The following is an 18,191-nucleotide window of genomic DNA, read 5'->3' as shown; positions in this document are numbered from 1 at the left end:
CAGCTCTCAGAGCCTGCAATTCTACCATTGTCACGTTGCCTTGTGCTCTCCTTGGCATCCTCTAAGAAGGCAAATACCTTTTCAGCTGGGTGCGTTTAAGCATTTGCTGTCAAGAAGCAAGCCCTGGCCAGCCTGGCCCTTTTCCAGTGTTCTGTGTGACCGTGGCCAAGTTGCTTCTCCTCTCTGGGTCTTGTCTTTGTAAGACCCTTTTCAGCTCTAGCACTTTGGGGCTCCAGCATGGATTCTCACACCCTCCACACCGTTGCCAGTCACCTTTCTTCCTCCTCTGCAGGGTGGGGCACAGGGAAGGGCCTGGGAGCTGAGCTGGGTGGGGCCAGGGGCCAAAAGCCAGCATCATAGACACTTTTCCCACCAGCTGGGCATACCAGTCCTTCCTTTTCTTCTCAGGACAGGTGGGGAAACTGAGGTCTGAGAGGGAAGGGCCAGGGCTGGAACTGGGACCCAGTTATCCTTATTGCCAGTGAGCGCTCCTCCTGCTGTTGGCTGCTACCTCTCTTGAGAGGGTCAGAAGACCCACTGACATGAGGGTCAGGGACATACTTTTTCCTTTCCCATGGAAGGCTCCTCCAGGCAGGGCTTGGGTGAGACAAGCAAGGTGCCGGTGGTCCCCTGGGCATGGGGCAGAATCGGAGGAGGACGTCCTCTTTCTGAGGTTAAGGAGGTAGGGGCTGGAGGCCTTGACAAGGGAGGTGGCATGAAGGGGCGTGGAGGTTTCTAGGAACGTGGTTGGTGGCGCAGGGTGCTCTAGGGCCACCTCCCTCCCTTCTGCCTTCCCTTTCTCCTGGGGAGGGGACTGGGCCAACAGTAATGCCATTTTTCCTGGCCCTGGGATTAGGTGCGGCCGTGTTAAGGAGAGGACGTTCGAGAGGACGTGGCGAAGTGAAGAGGAACCGCATGCCACTGCCTGGAACTCTGGTGGGTCTGGGTCTGGTTCTCTCCCTGGCTCCTGTCCCCTCTGACCACTGTCCCTGGCCCCCTGCCCTGTCCCGTCCTTCCAGGTCCACCTGAGTGTGTGTGTGTGTGTGTGTTTGTGTGTGTGTGTTATGTGTGTGGTATGTGTGTGTGTCCCCCAGGAGGGGCCTGGGGTACAGGTTGGCCCTTGAGCCTGGCACTGGGTCCTACCTTCATTCCAGATCAGAAGCAGCTCCCGGAACTGCCCCAGGGAGAGGTCCAGGCTGACCTGGCAGATTCCTGATGGAGGAGGAGGAGGAGGAGGCTGAGGGATGGGAAGGAAGGGCTCAGTTTCTCTTGTGGCTTCTCTAGACAGCTGGGCACGTCCACAAATCCACCTGAAGCCAGCAGGCCCAAGAGTTAAAGATTTACTTCAGGGCCACGGGGGAAGCTGGAATGGTGAGATCCCGGGGCTCTCTGATGTGTTTGTGGCTTTGGTCCTGTCTAGACTGTGAGAGCCATGGCTTGTCAAAGCCAGAGGGGCCCCTAGAGAATTTCCATGTTCTTAACTTGGCTTTTGATGGGGGCCAGTCACAACCACTCTAAATTTGTGTGTCTGGGGAGAGAATCTGCTGATAGCCATCATTAGATTCTCAAAGGGTTCTGTAACCCCCAGAAAGTCACAGACGTCTCCTCTAGTCCATACCCCTCACTGCAGTTGCCGAAACTGAGGCTCAGAGAAGGGAAGGGACTTGCCCAGAGACTCACAGGCAGCAATGGAGGCTGTGGCACCCCCCGCCTCTGTCTTCCTGGCCACATTCTGCCTGACCTCACAGGCTGGGGGAGCTTGGCTCATTCAGGGGACAATGACCTCTCATCCCCTGAGTGTTCACGGCCTCAGGAAGGACTAGGAGGCTGTTGTGGTTTCCAGGCCCGCATGGATTTTGGCTTCTGCATCCATGAGATGGAGGCCCCTGAGTCTGCCTGTGCCTTGGAATCTCTCAGGGTGTATTTGAGGCCTGGAGTTGGGCATGAGGAGGGTGGGGGCTGGTGGTGACCCACATTTCTCAGCTCCTCTGCAGGGGAGGCAGATAGGGGAGAAGCTCAGGGTGTGATAAAATTGTTTTCACTTCACTGGGCATAAATGACAAATAAGTGAAGTGAGGGTTGAGAGTGCTTGGTAAAGCGCCTGGCATGTGCCAGGCCGTGAGGTGAGGTGCTCGCCATTGTCCTTTGCGGTGCCCTGCTAGCTGAGATCTCCTGCTTCTGACCCTTGCTCTTGTCTCTTCCTTAGCATGAGGCCTCTGCCTGGGGCAGGAGGTGCCCCCCCGCCCCGCCTTTTTTTTTTTGAAATGGAGTTTCGCTCAGGCTAGAGTGCAATGGCGCCATCTCGGCTTGCTGCAATCTCCACCTCCTGGGTTCAAGCGATTTCCTGCCTCAGCCTCTGGAGTTGCTGGGATTACAGGCATGTGCCACACATCTGGCTAATTTTGTATTTTTAGTAGAGACGGGGTTTCACGGTGTTAGCCAGGATGGTCTCAATCTCCGGACCTTGTGATCCGCCCTCCTCAGCCTCCCAAAATGCTGGGATTACAGGCAGGGGCCACCGCGCCCAGCCACCCTCCCCCTTTCTTGTATTGGGGTACCTGATGGGGGCGTGAGGACCCTGTGGCTGAAGTCCTGCCTTGCTGGGTCCCATGGTGCACCTCTCTGCAGTGCAGGCTTTCCCAGGAGGCTGAAGCTCAGCTAGAGAAGTGGGGTCAGCAGCCCTGGGGCCGGTCGCCTGCAGGAAGCCTTTCTCCTGGGCTGCAGACCTGACTTGGGAATGGTGTGGAAAGTAGGACTGCAGAGTAGGTCTGGGGTGGGCTGGGAGGGGCATCCTAGCTCCACCTCTGCCCAGCTGTGTGACTTCGAGCAGTTACTTACCCTCTCTGAACCTCCATTTCCTTGTCTGTAAAGTGCTCATAGCAGTGACACCTCTTTCAGGGTGTTAGGATTGAGCGTGCTGGAGCAGGGAAGGCTCCTGGCACAGCCCCAGATGTTCGCAGGAGCTTAATGTTGGCCACCAGTGAGGGAGGTTATGATATGTGTTTGGATATGCTGCTTTGTTCCTTTTGAGTGTCTGTGATCTGAGCCTAAGAAAAAAATAGTTCTGGATGGATTTGACTCTGTCATAGGCAGATTTGGGGATAGGGTGGGCAGAGAGCCCCATTTTGAGAAGCTTTGTGGCTATTGCATAACATTCTGTGTGAGGGACCTGACAACCTTGGTGTGTGTGAAGAGCCTCAGTAGGACTGTCAGGACTGTCCTGTCCTTGGGAGGGGAGGGTGGCAGGTGACCTGCTGTGTTTCCCACATGGCCCCGCCCCCGGGCTGTCTGGTATGTTTGCTCGGTAAGCCCTTTTTTTCAGAGCTGGTACAAAGGTAAACTTGCAACTCAAGTCCTGTTGGAAGAAGGACACATTCTCAACAAGTGAGGTCTAAGTTCCTGAGGTTTTCTGTTGGGCCTTCCCTGCTAGGTAACCCAGAACAGATTCACAAGTTGAGAACCAGGGAGTGAAACAGTAGTGCTTAATGCTTTGTTTCCTTGTTGATTGATGGGTATCTGTGGGCTACTTCCAAGAAAGATCACTAGAGGCTGCTTGTGATACTAAAACACATATAAAATGGATGAAAACAAACACAGAAAACTATTCAAAGGGAATGGAGAATGGGATGTGCAGGGCATCAGGCAAGTGTTAGCTGTCTTAGGTGATCACAAAGGGGCTGCGGAGATGGGGGATGAGGGGCCCAGGCTCTGGAGCCCAGCAGCTGTGTGCTGAAGTTCCCATTCGCCCTCTTATTAGCTCTGGGGGCTGTAGCAAGTGACTGGCCTCTCTGGGCCTCAGTTTCTCATCCGTATAATGGGGGGAATCTAGGTCATGGTGCTGTGGTAAGGTTGAAATAATGGCACGTAACACAGACATGGCATGTCTCATAAATGGAAGTTAATGTTATTAATGCATTTAGCTTGGAGATGCTGTGTAGCAGATTCGCAGAGGGGAAGGTAATTGGCAAGGGCACAAGGCTCTTGAGCACCTGCTGTGGGTAGGAGACGGCTTGTGCCTTGCAAAGCTTTCAGTGAAGTTGGGAGCCCCGCATTCTAGTTGCAAGGACAACTGATACCTGGTGTTACATGGTGGGATGTGGAGCAGGGGAGCTCAACCAGGACTTTAGAAATCCAGAGCAGGCTTGTTCACTTCCCTGCTGAGGCTAGCATTGGAGGAGGAGGGACAGGGTTTTCATGGACAAGAAAATGGACCAAGGTAAATGAGAGTGGGGCACACCAGATGGCACAAGGCCAGGAGGTCCTTTCCTCTCTCTGGGTCTCAGTGTCCCCAGGGGCTTACTGCAGGGCAGACTGTGCTCTCTGTGGCCCTGCGACTCTGAGCCAGACCTCCAACAACCTCTTTCCTGGTGGTGGTGGTCCTGGACTCTGGGGTGACAGGCGGCAGCTTGGCCCCCAGCCAGGCAGCACTGTGGGAGTGATGGGGGATGGGGCATGCAGCAAATTCCAGCAGAGGAAGAGATTTGCTTCTGGTCTCGGCCTCCCGGGGGTGTAATCACGCGGAGAAACTCCCGCACAGCTGGGAAGCAAAAGTGGAGGATTTTCCTTGCTGGGCTGGATGTGGTGGGTGGGGCAGGCTGTGGTAGGGTGGCTGGTGGAGCTAGGAAGCTGTGGGGTGTGGCTGGGTGGGGGGTGATGATGTGACTGTGCTGGGGCTGTGACCGGCTAGGAGGGGCTGGATCACCTATGGGCAGTGGCCCTGGGTGCATGTGGGGCTACCTGTTCCCAGGCCTGCAGCCACTGCTATGCTCTCCCCTGCTCAAGTCCCTGCCCAAGCCCAGGTACCCATTCACATCCTTCTGAGGCTGCTGGCAGAGCTCTTTCTACACTGACCTCCTCTCAGCCCCCACCCCCTGTGCATGTGGCGCAGATGTCTATGATGATGCCGTTTGAGCCTGTCGTGTGCATGTGAGTGTGGTGTGTGTGTTGAGGGAGTGGGGAGAGGTGTGTGGTCCACAGAGGGCATTGTCAAGAGTGACCTAGGCTGGAAATAAAATGTGGGCTGGGTGAGCATTCAGGGCTGTGGGCATCTTCCCCCATTCACTACAGCCATGTCATACCAGAGACATGAAACCTTGGGTTCCAGATACCTCTAGAAACCCTTGAGGTAAGGTCATGGTCGCCACTGCATTTTCAGTGCCTAGTGGCATGCTTGGCACCTAGTGGTGCTCAATAAATACAGGATGAGGAAACAGGTCCTTTGCTTGTTCCGCACTCCCAGAGAGATCTCAGACCTCCTTCCTGGATCCCATTCTCTTGCTCCTTCCCTCTGGCGTCAGCCTGGCCTCCCTTCCTCTCTCTTTCTCAATTGACTACTAATTTGATATGTGGCCTTGGGCCAGTTCCTTCCTGAGCTTCACTTTCCAAATCTGTTACTGAGTAATCATTTTATTAGCTTATATTACCGTGTGCCAGGCACTGAGCTCAGTGTTTTACATGCCTCATCTCTCTTTGTCTTGGCAGCCGCCCTGCAAGATAGATAAGTAGTATAAACCCCATTTTAGAGTTAGTGAAACTGAGGTTCAGAGAGGTTGAGAGATTTGCTCAAAGGTCATGAGGCTGGTAAACAATGGAGCCAACATTCAAGCCCCAGCTGGGTGCAGTGACTCGTACCTGTAATCCCAGCACTTTGGGAAGCCAGGGCAGGAGGATTGCTTGAGCCCAGGAGTTCAAGACCAGCCTAGGCAACATAGGGATACCTTGTCTGTATTAAAAAATTAGCTGGGCATGGTGGCGCAAGCCTGTAGTCCTAGCTGCTTGGGAGGCTGAGGTAGGAGGATCACTCGAGCATGGGAAGTCAAGGCTGCATTAAGTGTGATGTGCCCCTGCACTCCAGCCTGGGCAACAGAGAAAGACACTGTCTCAAAAAATGAAAATATGCTGGGCACAGTGGCTCATGTCTATAATCCCAGCACTTTGGGAGGCCGAGGCAGGTGGATCACTTGAGGTCAGGAGTTCGAGACCAGCCTGGGCAACTTGGCAAAACCCCGTCTCTGCTAAAAATACAAAAATTAGCTGGGCGTGGTGGCGGATGCCTGTAATCCCAGCTACTCAGGAGGCTGTGGTTCAAAAGTCGCTCGAAGCTTGAACCCAGTAGGAGGAGGCTGGAAGGAGTCTGGGCAACAGAGCAAGACTCTTAAAAAAAGAAAGAGAAGATTCAAAGATTCAAGCTCAGGCAGGCTAGCCCCAGTCTGGGCCTTTAACTGTTATGCTAGCTGTCACCACTAGAGTGAAATAGAAGGGTGTGCACAGCCGTTCTCAGGAGGCCTGCTGGTGCACAGTAGGTACTGTGTACATGTGAGTTGGGTTACTGGGCACAATTCACCGTGAAAGGCATGGCTTGCTCTGTCTCCATACCTGCTCTTACGGAGCTCTTGGGCTCATTCCTGGAGCCCACGCATTCATCACAGGCCCAAGCTGGACCCCCTTCCCTGGTCCCAGTCTCTGGACAGCTTGCTCCTGTAAGAAGGCCCTTGTACCTCTGCCCCTTTTCTCTTATGGGTCCAGGGGAGCGTTTTCAGGTGGGGATGTTAGATAGAGTGACTTCAACTCCAGAGCAGTGGCCACGGTTACCGTGGTATTTCCCGAAAGTGCAGCGTTGCCATGGCATCTCCATGACAACCAGAGCATCTCATTCATTATCCTCAGCACCTTGGCAGGGAAAGCTGGGGCTAGGGCTAGGGGAGTGCAGTGGGAGCCTGGCTGAGGACTGTGGGCCACTGGCCTTTGTGGCTGAGGTTCCCCTCATGCCCCTGCCTACCCCAAGCCAAGGTTCCTCTGAAGGCTGTGGAGTTATCTCCCCCACCCATGGGGTCTGGGTTCACATTTCAGCTCTGCCACTGACTAGATGTGGGGCAAGTGACTTAACCTCTCTGAGCCTTATTTTACTCAACTGTAAATGTGGATAACAATATTAGTTGTAAGGATTACATGAAATGAGGTATAAAAAGGGCTGGCTGGAGTGGTGGCTCACGCCTGTAATCCTAGCACTTTGGGAAGCCGACATGGGTGGATCATCTGAGGTCAGGAGTTCAAGACCAGCCTGGCCAACATGGCAAAACCCCATATCTACAAAAATACAAAAATTAGCCGGGCATGATGGTGGGTGCCTGTAATCGCAGCTACTTGGGAGGCTGAGGTGGGAGAATTGCTTGAACCTGGGAGGTAGAGGTTGCAGTGAGCCAAGATCATGCCATTGCACTCCAGCCTGGGTGACAGAGTGAGACTCCGTCTCAAAAAAAAATAAATAAGTGCTTAGCACAGTGCCAGGCTCATAGTATGTGCTGAAGGTATGGCGGCAGTATTCATAATGATGATAATTATAACGTTGTTGGTGTTACTTTTATTGTAGAAACCCTTGGGTTTCATGGAGGAATGAAAGACCAAACTCAAAGTCAGAAAGGAAACCCATTTGAGTCAAGATTTGGTGGTTTCCATGTGACTGTGGCCAGTCACTTCACCTTGAAGTCTTTGTCTTCTTATCTGTAAATTGGAAATAATAACAGCTGCTCATTCATTCATATCCTGAGTATTCAATAAGGACCTGACCCTGGGAAAAGTGGGAGCTTCCATAATGAATCAGACTTGGTTCCTGCCCTTGAGTGGCACCCGGGCATGGGGGGAGGAAGAAGAAAGGACATGTTTTGTGCTGAGGGCTCTGTGCCGGGTGCCGGTGAGGGCCTGTGCAGAGGTCAGTAAGCCCTGGTCTTGCCCCACAGATCTGCAGGCTACAGGTAGAGCCATGTGTAGGAATGCCCCCAGTTTACTCTGCACAGACCACATGCTCAGGTACACCCAGGGCCTGGGCAGGAAGCCAAATGAAGGGAAGAGGTTGGCTGTGAGACTGTGCATAGAGATGCTGATGGTGTTAACTGCAGGATACACGGCCCATTTGAGGCTGGCACTCTTAAGTGCCTCAGCTGATGGTGGCGGGTGAGGATGTGTGCCCAGTGTCACCAGAACTTGCCCTCTTTAGAGAAAAGTTGGAAGTTCTGACTTTTATGTAAAATCTCCTGATTTAACAATGTTGCTAACAAATCCCAAATTAAAGAAAAATACTGTGCAAGCCAAAGAGCACAGTCTGCATTTTGTTTGGGCTCCACGGTCCTGGTTTTCAGCCTCTGCACTGTGGAGCAGGGATGAGGCGGGAGCCTGAGGAATGAGACTTAGGAGTGGGAGAGGGGGCAGTGGTTGGAGATGACTTCAGAGGGGTCATGACTTTGGAACTGGGATCTTAAAAGATGAGTAAGTGTCCCAAGGGGTCGGGGGAGGCATTCCAGGCAATGGGAATTTCATCAGCAAAAGCCTCGATGCTTGCCCGAGATTGGTGACTGTCTGGGTGAGGCTGGAATTTAGGGGAAACTGCTGGTGATGTCTGTGAGGCCCAGCAGGCCCAGGGTGGTGGGGGTCATTGAGGCCTCAGCCCCAGCTGTCCTTGAGGCCTTGGTGGCTCCGGGGGGATTAGGAGCCCCTCAGTTTTTTATCCCTTGAGCCTTGGGAGCTCTGGAGTGCAGGCGGGTGAGGAGGGCCTTGGGTGGAGGGTGGCAGCCTCTGAGTGGGTTGCAGAGGGGCTGTGCTGGAAGTCCTCTTTGCCAGCAGGCTGAGTGGCCAGCACTTTGCTACAAAGCAACTGACTTCCCTCCGCCCACCCCCACCCCAGGGTATTTGGCCTTCTCTGAGAACAGGGGCTACCTTGCTCTCCCTCTGCCCTGTGTTTTGCCATGGCCTTATCTTTAGCTTCCTGGCTTCTATCCAGGCAGCCAGCCAGCTCCCAGTAAGGGCCACAGCCCCCAAAGATAGGGCTGCTTTTCAGGCATGCTGTGAGAGGAGGACAGCAGCCCTGGCTGCCTGGCCCTCTGTGTAATAAGTGTGTTTGGTGCCTGCCTGCCTCAGCCCTTGCTCTCCCTCTGTGAAATGAGTTGCCCTCCCCTGCCTGAGTCCTAGGGCTGTCAGACTCTCAAGAGAGGGATGAGCTTGAAAGCACTTCGTGAGCTAAGCTGTGATCCGCATCGTGAGGGATTGTCATAAGTATGTTAAATAAGCAACAGGGGTGCGTGATAACAGCAGCTGTGTGCCGGGCATGGTTCTAGGCATCTTCTGTATCAACTCATTTAATGTTCACAACCGTGGGAAGTAGGTAGAATTTCCATTTTACATGCTAGGAAACTGAGGCACTGAGAAGTTAAATAACCCGCCCAAGATTACACAGCTACTAGGTGGTGGAGCTTAGTTTTGAACCGAAGCCACTTGGCTCCAGTCTGCATGTGTAACCAGTAGGGTCCATTAGTCTAGGACTTTAGGTCTGTGGATGGGTGACAGGGAGGCTCTGAACTCCTTGAAATTATTATGATATAAATTTTTTTGAGACGGAGTCTTGCTCTATTGCACAGGCTGGAGTACAGTGGCCGGATCTCAGCTCACTGCAAGCTCTGCCTCCCGGGTTCAAGTGATTCTCTTGCCTCAGCCTCCCGAGTAGCTGGGATTACAGATGCCTGCCACCATGCCTAGCTAATTTTTATATTTTTAGTGGAGATGGGGTTTCACCATGTTGGTCAGGCTGGTCTTGAACTCCTAACCTGAAGTGATCCACCCACCTTAGCCTCCCAAAGTGCTGGGATGACAGGTGAGAGCCACCACACCATTATGACATTTTCTAGCATATGTGTGTGTGTGTGTGTGTATGTGTGTGTGTGTGTGTGTGTGTGTGTGTGTATGACTTTATTGTTTAGATTTTTAGTTTTACATTCACAGCAAAATTGAAAGTAAGGTACAGAGAGTTCCCATATGCCCTCTTCCCCTGTACACACACACAGCTTCCCCTATTATCAACATCCCCCACTAAAGTGGTACTTTTTTTTTTTTTTTTTTTTTTTTGAGATGGTGTCTTGCTGTGTCGCTCAGGCTGGAATGCAGTGGCACAATTATGGCCACTGTAGTCTTGACCTCATGGGCCCAAGTGATCCTCCTGCCTCAGCCTCCTGAGTAGCTGGGTCTACAGGCACATTCTCTGACACCTGGCTCATTTTTTTTTTTTTTCTTTGTAGAGATGGGGGTCTTGCTATATTGCCCAGACTGGTCTTAAACTCCTAGCCTCAAGTGATCCTCCTGCCTCCACCTCCCAGGGTCAGGGGACTACAGGTGTGAGCCACTGTGTCCAACCCAGAGTGGTAAATTTGTTACAACAGATGACCCTGCATTGACACATCATTATCACCCAGAGTCCATAGTTTACTTTCAGGTTCAGCCCTGGTGGTATGCATTCTGTGGGTTTGGACAAATGTATAATGACATGTATCCACCATCGTCGTCTCATACACATAGTTTCACTGCCAAAAAAATTCTCTTTGCTCCGCTGATTCATACTCTCAACGCCCAACCTCTGGCAACCATGTGCATTTTTTAATGTGCATATTTTTTATGTCTGAAAAATGTCAGATTCCCACAGGGGTTCGTGGCTCCCACATTCCTGAGACTCTGAGCTGCATAATTCACACTCTGGAAGGTTGTTAATCTGATAGAGGGTCACTGACCACCGCACTCAGGCCTGCGAGGAGTGGCTGGTGGCTGCTCTCCCCCGCTTCCGTGGGGTTGGGTGGCCAACGTGGGCGGGGCACCATCAGGGCATCCCCGCCTCCTCCCCACTGTGCTTCTGTCCTGGCCCTAGGCCAAGAGGTGGGGCTGGGCTGCTGCCACAGGCTGTCCTTATCAGTGGTAAATGGGACACCTGGGTACCCTGAGTATAAACAGGACCAGTCACCCCAGCCTACCTGGCTCTGCCCAGGACACCTGCTCCTTCTTGCCCTGCTCTCAGCTAGAATTGCAGGGAGTCCCTGGAAAGCGCCACACATGCTCTTATCTCCAAGCTGTGGTATGTGCCATTTCCTCTATCCACCCCTGCCCAACCCTTACTTATTCTGGTCAGCTTAGGTATCCTTCCTCCAGGAAGCCTTCCCTGTCCCCTCCTTCTCCCTGCCAGAAGAGTTAAGGACCCCAGAGTTCTTCCAAATACCCCTTCCATCCCCGCCTATCACACTTATCCCACTGCATTGCAGGTGCCCATTTTCTTGGCTGCCTCTGGTTCCTCAGGGTACTGGCACTGAAATGTAGAATATCAGAGGTGAAGGAGCCCCCAGAGATCACCTGTCCCAACCCCCTTCTAACATGCAGGAAGCCCAGAGGGGGTCACACAGTGCATCATGGCAGAGCTGAGACCAGGCCTGTTATCCTAGTCACCTCCTCATTTCACAAACAAAAAACGGAAATAAAAATCACCCAGAGATAATCACTGTTAATGTTTCTTTTTCTTTTCTTTTTTTTTTTTTGCATTTAGCACCGGTTTCTAGCCTATGCACAAAAATGTTTAACAAAATTGTGACCACACGTACAAACCGTTTTATAAATTTTTTTTTTTTTTTTTTTTGAGACGGAGCCTCGCTCTGTCACCCAGGCTGGAGTGCAGTGGCCGGATCTCAGCTCACTGCAAGCTCCGCCTCCCGGGTTCACGCCATTCTCCTGCCTCAGCCTCCTGAGTAGCTGGGACTACAGGCGCCCGCCACCTCACCCAGCTAATTTTTTGTATTTTTTAGTAGAGACGAGGTTTCACCGTGTTAGCCAGGATGGTCTTGATCTCCTGACCTCGTGATCCGCCCATCTCGGCCTCCCAAAGTGCTGGGATTACAGGCTTGAGCCACTGTGCCCGGCCTATGAATGTTTTTGACTTTGACAATATATATGGTAATTATATTTCTATGTCAGTACATGTCTTTCTTCAACATATTGTAAATGGCTGCCTAGGATTTCATCGTGATGCTTGTATTATAATTTCCCTCTTTTGTTTTTTTAGATGGGGTCTCGCTCTGTCGCCCAGGCTGGAGTGCAGTGATGTAATCTCGGCTCACTGCACCCTCCGCCTCCCAGGTTCAAGTGATTCCCCTGCCTCAGCCTCCTGAGTAGCTGGGACTACAGGTGTCTGTCACCATGCCTGACTAATTTTTGTATTTTTAGTAGAGATGAGGTTTCACCATTTGCCCAGGCTGGTCTTGAACTCCTGACCTCAAGTGATCCGCCTTCCTCAGCCTCCCAAAATTCTGGGATTACAGGCATGAGCCACCACGCCCGACCCTTGTGTTACAATCTCCCATTGTTTGGGATTTGCTGTTATAAGCAGCACTAGGATTTGTGTTCTTGTGCAGACATCTTTACACACTTGTGCAGTAATACCTCTAGGATAAATTCCTGGAAGTGCAGCTGTTGGGTCTGAGGCATGCTGTACCCATGCCGAGCACATCGTGTGGTCTTGGGGCTGGAAGGGATTTCAAAGATCTTTACCCCCTAGGCTGGGCTCAAACCTTGAAGTCCCCCCGGCCTCTTTAGCCCTGGCTCTTACACCTTCCATCTAGACCCGGGCAACTCTCCTGCTAGCTTTGAGCCGCTGTGACTGATAGAAAGTTGCTCCTTGGGGACCAGGTGTGGTGACTCATGCCTATAATCCCAGCAGTTTGGTAGGCCAAGGCGGGCGAATCACCTGAGGTCAGGAGTTCGAGACCAGCCTGATCAACATGGAGAAACCCCATCTCTACTAAAAATAAAACATTAGCTGAGCGAGGTGGTGCATGCTTGTAATCCCAGCTACTCAGGAGGCTGTGGCAGGAGAATCACTTGAACCCAGGAGGTGGAGGTTGTGGCAAGCCGAGATCACACCATTGTCCAGTCTGGGCAACAAGAGTGAACTCTGCCTAAAAAAAAAAAAAAAAAAAAAAAAGAAAAGAAAGTTGCTCCTTAGGTTGCTGGGAAATCTCACTTTTTGTGACTTCATTACTATTTAAGGGAGACTGGAAGGCTGTGCTTGGGGTTGCTGTTTGGGATGAGAGAATTGGGGCCTTTGTGTCGTGTATGTGGGTCTTCATTAACTCTTTCCAGTGAGATGAGTCCAGGAGGCATGGCCTGGGTGCGGGGGATTCAGGCTGAGGGGGAGGCTGGAACTGAGAGTTTTGGCTGCCTGGGTGGACAGAAGGTCCAGGGCAGGGGAGGCCTCCCCTCTGCATCCTGTGGCAGTATAGCGATCCTCAGGAAGGCTGTTTGGTCACCTGTTGTCCTAGGCTGTTGTGTGCACCTGTGGGTATGTACCCCGAGGATGAGAGATGCCTGGTTACATGAGGGGCAAATATGACAGCTGTCATGTTTCCTGTGTCAAGCTCCTCAGACACATTTGCTTAACGCTCAGCTATAGCCATGAGCTGCGGGGGTGCTGGTGTTACAGATGAGCTCACTGATGCTCGGACGGTGTAATGGTCACCTGGGGCCTTCTCACACTGATAAGTCACACATGCCCCGCAGCCCGCTAATGAATCCTGGCTTGGCTTCGTTCTGAGCCTTCATTCCTCGGATGGAGACTCAGTCTTTCCATCTATCAGATGGGGCTGCTGGGCTCATTCAAAGAGAGCAACAGGTTAGGAAGGGAATGGAATATGGCGAGGATGTGGTATTCAGTCATGATTTAGAATTCTACCTCTAGTTCCCAGGCTGTGCAAATGTTTATTATCTCTCCCCATCCTTCCTGCTCTTGGATTTTCCTTGGCCTAGTCTTGGACTCTGATAATGATCAAAAATAGCAACTCCCATTTGTGGATACCATATGCTAGGTACTGCTCTAAGTCATTTACAAACGTTGTTGGACTTAATCCTCCAACCCCTCGTGAGATGGGTTCATATTATTTATTGTCTGCCCCATTTTACAAGTGGGGAAACGGGGGCTCAGAGATATTAAAGAGCTTGCTGCAAATCATGCAACCTTGGTTTAGCAGCCGTACTTGCACTTGGGCACTGTTAGGTCAGCTCCCACGTGTCCACAGTTAGCTGAACCCTGAAGCCCACACTCTGACGCTCCTGTTCTCTCCACTCTCCACAGCCTTAGTCCCGTGGTCCTCACGGAGTGAGCGGCATGCGGCACCCCCAGGCCTGCCCAGTGTCCTCTGGCCTGCTGCCCTGCACCCCCAGAAGGCCCTGACGCCCTGGGGCACTTCTGCTCTGCACAGGACCACGCGGGGGTTTGCCATGGTGACATAAAGGGGCGCGGAGGAAGGAAGGAGCGTGACCAGCCTGTGGACTGCGCCCCTGGCTGGGAGGAAGGACCGGGGGCCCAGATCCTCCACTCCCAGTGCCCCACAAGGGCCTTGCTTCCTAAGTCTCTGTGAATTTGTTGGTCAGTGGACGATTCTCGTGTCTCCTCCTGTGTGGGGCCTTGGGGTAGCCAGGGCAGGCCGGGCCTCCGGTGGCCAAGGTCTCGGAGGCCAGGATGCCTGCCCTGGCATGCCTCCGGAGGCTGTGTCGGCACGTGTCCCCGCAGGCTGTCCTTTTCCTGCTGTTCGTCTTCTGCCTGTTTAGCGTTTTCATCTCGGCCTACTACCTATATGGCTGGAAGCGAGGCCTGGAGCCCTCGGCGGATGCCCCCGAGCCTGACTGTGGGGACCCGCCGCCCGTGGCCCCCAGTCGCCTGCTGCCGCTCAAGCCTGTGCAGGCAGCCACCCCTTCCCGCACGGACCCGTTGGTGCTGGTCTTTGTGGAGAGCCTCTACTCGCAACTGGGCCAGGAGGTGGTGGCCATCCTGGAGTCCAGCCGCTTCAAATACCGCACAGAGATTGCGCCGGGCAAGGGTGACATGCCCACGCTCACTGACAAGGGCCGTGGCCGCTTCGCCCTCATCATCTATGAGAACATCCTCAAGTATGTCAACCTGGACGCCTGGAACCGGGAGCTGCTGGACAAGTACTGTGTGGCCTACGGCGTGGGCATCATTGGCTTCTTCAAGGTACACAAGAAGCAGGGTCCTTGAGCAGTTCGGAGCCCCCTCTCCAGACTGACAGCTCAGTGCCTGACTTCTCATCTGTGAAGTGGGTGTAATGGTAGCACCCGCCTCCCGGGGTTGTTGGGAGGGTTAAATGAGTGAGTATAGGTAAAGCACTGGGAGCCTGTGGTGCCCACTGCCTGGCAAGTGCTTTGTAAGTATTAGGGGAGCGTGCCAAGGGGATCGCCTGCTGTGCATGGGGTCCAGCACACAGCAGGTGCTTGTGTAAAGGAGGCCACAGGGATAAGTGTGAAGTCAGAGGGGCATGCTCTGCTAGGAGCCCCAAAACCTGTCAAGGCAACCTCCCCTAGGGAGGGCGTGTGCACCCATATTTCAGATGAGCGAACCAAGGCTCTGGGGGTTAAGTTACTTATGTAAGGTTATGCAGCCTGTAAGTGGGGAAGCCAAGATTTGAACCTAGACATGGATAGTTTGGGCTCTCTATCCCATGCTCTTTCCTCTTGGTGGTGGTGGAGTACGGCGTTAATGTACCTCCTGACCCAGAGCCATTTTGCATGAGGAGAAAGAGAAGAATGAAATCCCGCTGGGCAGATGGGGAGCTGCTCTGGGCTTTATGGGGCTCCCAGAATGACCGCTGGGATTGGGGTCCTTGTAGAAAGGGTGTCACAGAGAATCTGTCCTTGGGGCGGCGAGGTTGGGAATGGCGGGGGATCCAGAGGCTGTGGTCAGAGAAGTCTGACCTGCAAGATGAAAACAGACACTAGCTGGGACTCTAGTTGAATGCTTTGGAGGTGGCAGGGAATTTGTTCCTTCATTCAACAAATATTTACTGAGCACTCACAGTGTTTGTGGTCCTGTGCTAGCGGTGATCGAAGTAGTCAAAGTCCCTGCTGTCATGCAGCTGGCATTTCAGTGCTGTGGGAGTGGGTGGGTGACAGGCAGTGAGCAAATAAACACAGGATGGGGCAGGTGTGATCAGTACAAAAAGCAACAAAGCAGGGAAAGGACACAGAGGGCAGCGGGGGTGGGAGCTTGACATTATTTTGGGAAAGTCGTCTTTGATAAAGTGACCTGAAATAAGTGAAGGGAGGAGCTGTGTGGCTTTCTGCGCAAAGAGCCTTCCAGGAAGAAGGGACAGTAAGTGCACAAGTCCTAAAGCAGCCTCTTGCTTGGTGTGAGCCAGGAGAGGAGAAGCGGGAGAGGAGGAGCGGGAGATGGGTCAGAAGTGGCCTGTGTCTGCTGCTGGGTGCCCGTTTGTGCCAGGCCTTCCTGGTGTGCTTGTGCACTGGGCCTTGTCTCCTGCAGGGTTTCTCATGGCATGTTCTTTCACACACTAATACAGCAGGAAGCTCTGCCACTGAAAGGTGTTGTGAGCCAAGAATTTGAAGGCCCTTAGAAGTCCTGCAGTAGAGCAACCAGTGAGATTTGTTCTCAACTGGCTTGATCACAAAACCCTTTCTTTTACAGAGTGCCCTCAGGGGAACGCTGGCCTGATTTATGGCTTTACAATGACATCAAGTCAGACTATCTTCATTGTCTGTTTTTCTCTTTTCTCTTGGACTCTGTACCCTTTCCTGCCATGAACTTCATTAAGTTCTATTCAGAGCCCCAGGCCTGGAAAGCGTCAGGACTGCTGGCGTTTATTGAGTGCTCACTCAGTGCCATGCACCATCTACATGCGTCATGCAGATTCACACACTTCACACCAAGGCAGGTGGCTAGCAGCCTGATTTAAGATAGGAGGAAACTGAGGCAAAGAGAGGATAAGCAGTGTGTCCAGGCTTACGCCTCTGATGAGTATAGGTCTGGTATTTGAACTCAAGCAGTCTGGCCCCAGAGGCCTTAGTCTTAACCACGATGTGACGAGTCCAGGAGCCTCACATGCCATTTATTCAGGAGAAGTGGCATCAGAGGTCACACCCATTGCACAGAGCTCCCACTGTTTCTGGGGACCAGGCAGTGGGCTATGGTCATTGGGCATAATTGGTACAGTGGAGCTGGGTGCTGTCTGGCCCCAATTCCTTGCTCTGCAGAAGGTGAACAGGAGACCCAGGGAGGGGTGGGGACACATTCAGAGTCTCACTGTGGGGCCAGTGGTAATTCCAGGACTTGGTGCTCTTCCTACCCTGTTGCCTGGGACAAGACTATCCTTGGTTTTGAGCAGAGGCCTGTGATTTTCTGCTCAAATGCATGCCCCCTGGTGGTCAAGGTACATCTCTCCACTCTTTCCTCAAGACCAGCTTCTCCGCTGTGTGCTGAACTTGCCAAGTGGGGAGTGTTTGTGGGCTCCAGGGATCTGGAGACTCATTTTCCAGTTCCCACTGATGCTGGATTCCCAGGGCAGTGTGAGAGCAGGGACTTAAAAGTCCAGACAGGTTCAGATCTCTCTGTCACTTAGAAACAGAGTGACTTCGGGTAAAAATGCTCAACTCATCTGCAAAGCGGGGCCAATTACAGCTCCTGCCTCACTGGTCTGTGTTGAAAACAAGATGGTGAGTGGGGAGCACTGAGCCCATTGTCTGGTACCGGAGCCACTCAATAGATGGCAGCTCTCATGCTTTGTCATCTCCAGGTTCCGCATACAGCGGTGGTAGCGCTGTGTCTGTCTTGTGGTCCTGACCAATGTGTGCCCCTGTGAGATCTTGGAGGGTGGGAATAGGGTCACCCTCATCTGGATCCCTACTTCCTGGCACTGTCATGCCTCATCCTTGAAATTCCAGGTGACCTGGAGCTAAACACACCCTGGCAGGGGTCTGGCAAGGACTACCTCACCTTTTCACTGTTGTGTCCCAGTCACTGAGCTCAGTGCTTTGCAGGCATTTCATGGCTAATTCTCATAGCTATTCTGTGAAGTAGGCATTTTATTTTGAGATAAGGACCTGAGGTTCAAAAAGTTAAATGGTTTGTGCAGAGTGACATAGCTACAGGTTGAGTGTCTCTTGTCTGAAATACTGGAGACCAGAAGGGTCTCAGATTTTGGAATGCTTGCATTCTACTTACCAGTTGAGCGTCCCTGATCTGACAATCTGAAATCCAGAATGCTGCAATAAGCATTTCCTTTGAGCATGACATTTGGGGGTCACACTGGTGCTCAAAAAGTTTTGGATTTTGGAGCATTTTGGATTTTCAGATTAGGGATGCTCAACCTGTGGTAAGTCACAGAACCAAGATCTGATAGTCAAGCTTGTTGTTTCTAACCCAGCCACAGGAGATAATATAAGAGCAAGTGGACTGACAGGGAGCCTGAGGCTCAGAGAGGAGATGTGGGATTCCCAAGGTCCCCCAGGTAATGGTGAGGTCTGTGCTTGGCCTCCACCTCGGCATTCCCGAATCAGGGCTCCTCCTCCCTCTGCCTGGCGGACCCCATCGG

The 18,191-nt window shown here is 52.6% G+C and overlaps 1 protein-coding gene across 8 annotated transcripts in view; it reads left to right on the top strand.

The window, feature by feature from the left end:
* LOC105466865 (N-deacetylase and N-sulfotransferase 1) overlaps window positions 1-18,191 on the top strand; it is a 73,436-nt gene that overhangs the window by 22,060 nt on the left and 33,185 nt on the right. For 5 of the 8 annotated variants that reach the window (XM_024788204.2, XM_071098218.1, XM_071098219.1 and 2 more), the window contains exons 2-3: window positions 857-936; window positions 13,925-14,824. In XM_024788204.2, coding sequence (XP_024643972.1) covers window positions 14,312-14,824 — 513 coding nt within the window. In that variant the 5' untranslated portion in view covers window positions 857-936; window positions 13,925-14,311. The remainder of the gene's footprint in view (window positions 1-856; window positions 937-13,924; window positions 14,825-18,191) is intronic. The other 3 variants (XM_011715987.3, XM_011715988.3, XM_011715990.3) reach the window with 1 other exon arrangement.

The sequence above is a fragment of the Macaca nemestrina genome, chromosome 6 (genome assembly GCF_043159975.1).
Source record: "Macaca nemestrina isolate mMacNem1 chromosome 6, mMacNem.hap1, whole genome shotgun sequence".
NCBI classification, from domain to species: Eukaryota; Metazoa; Chordata; class Mammalia; order Primates; family Cercopithecidae; genus Macaca; species Macaca nemestrina.
Note: the sequence above shows the minus strand (reverse complement) of the source record. Positions and strands in the feature narration are given on the sequence as shown.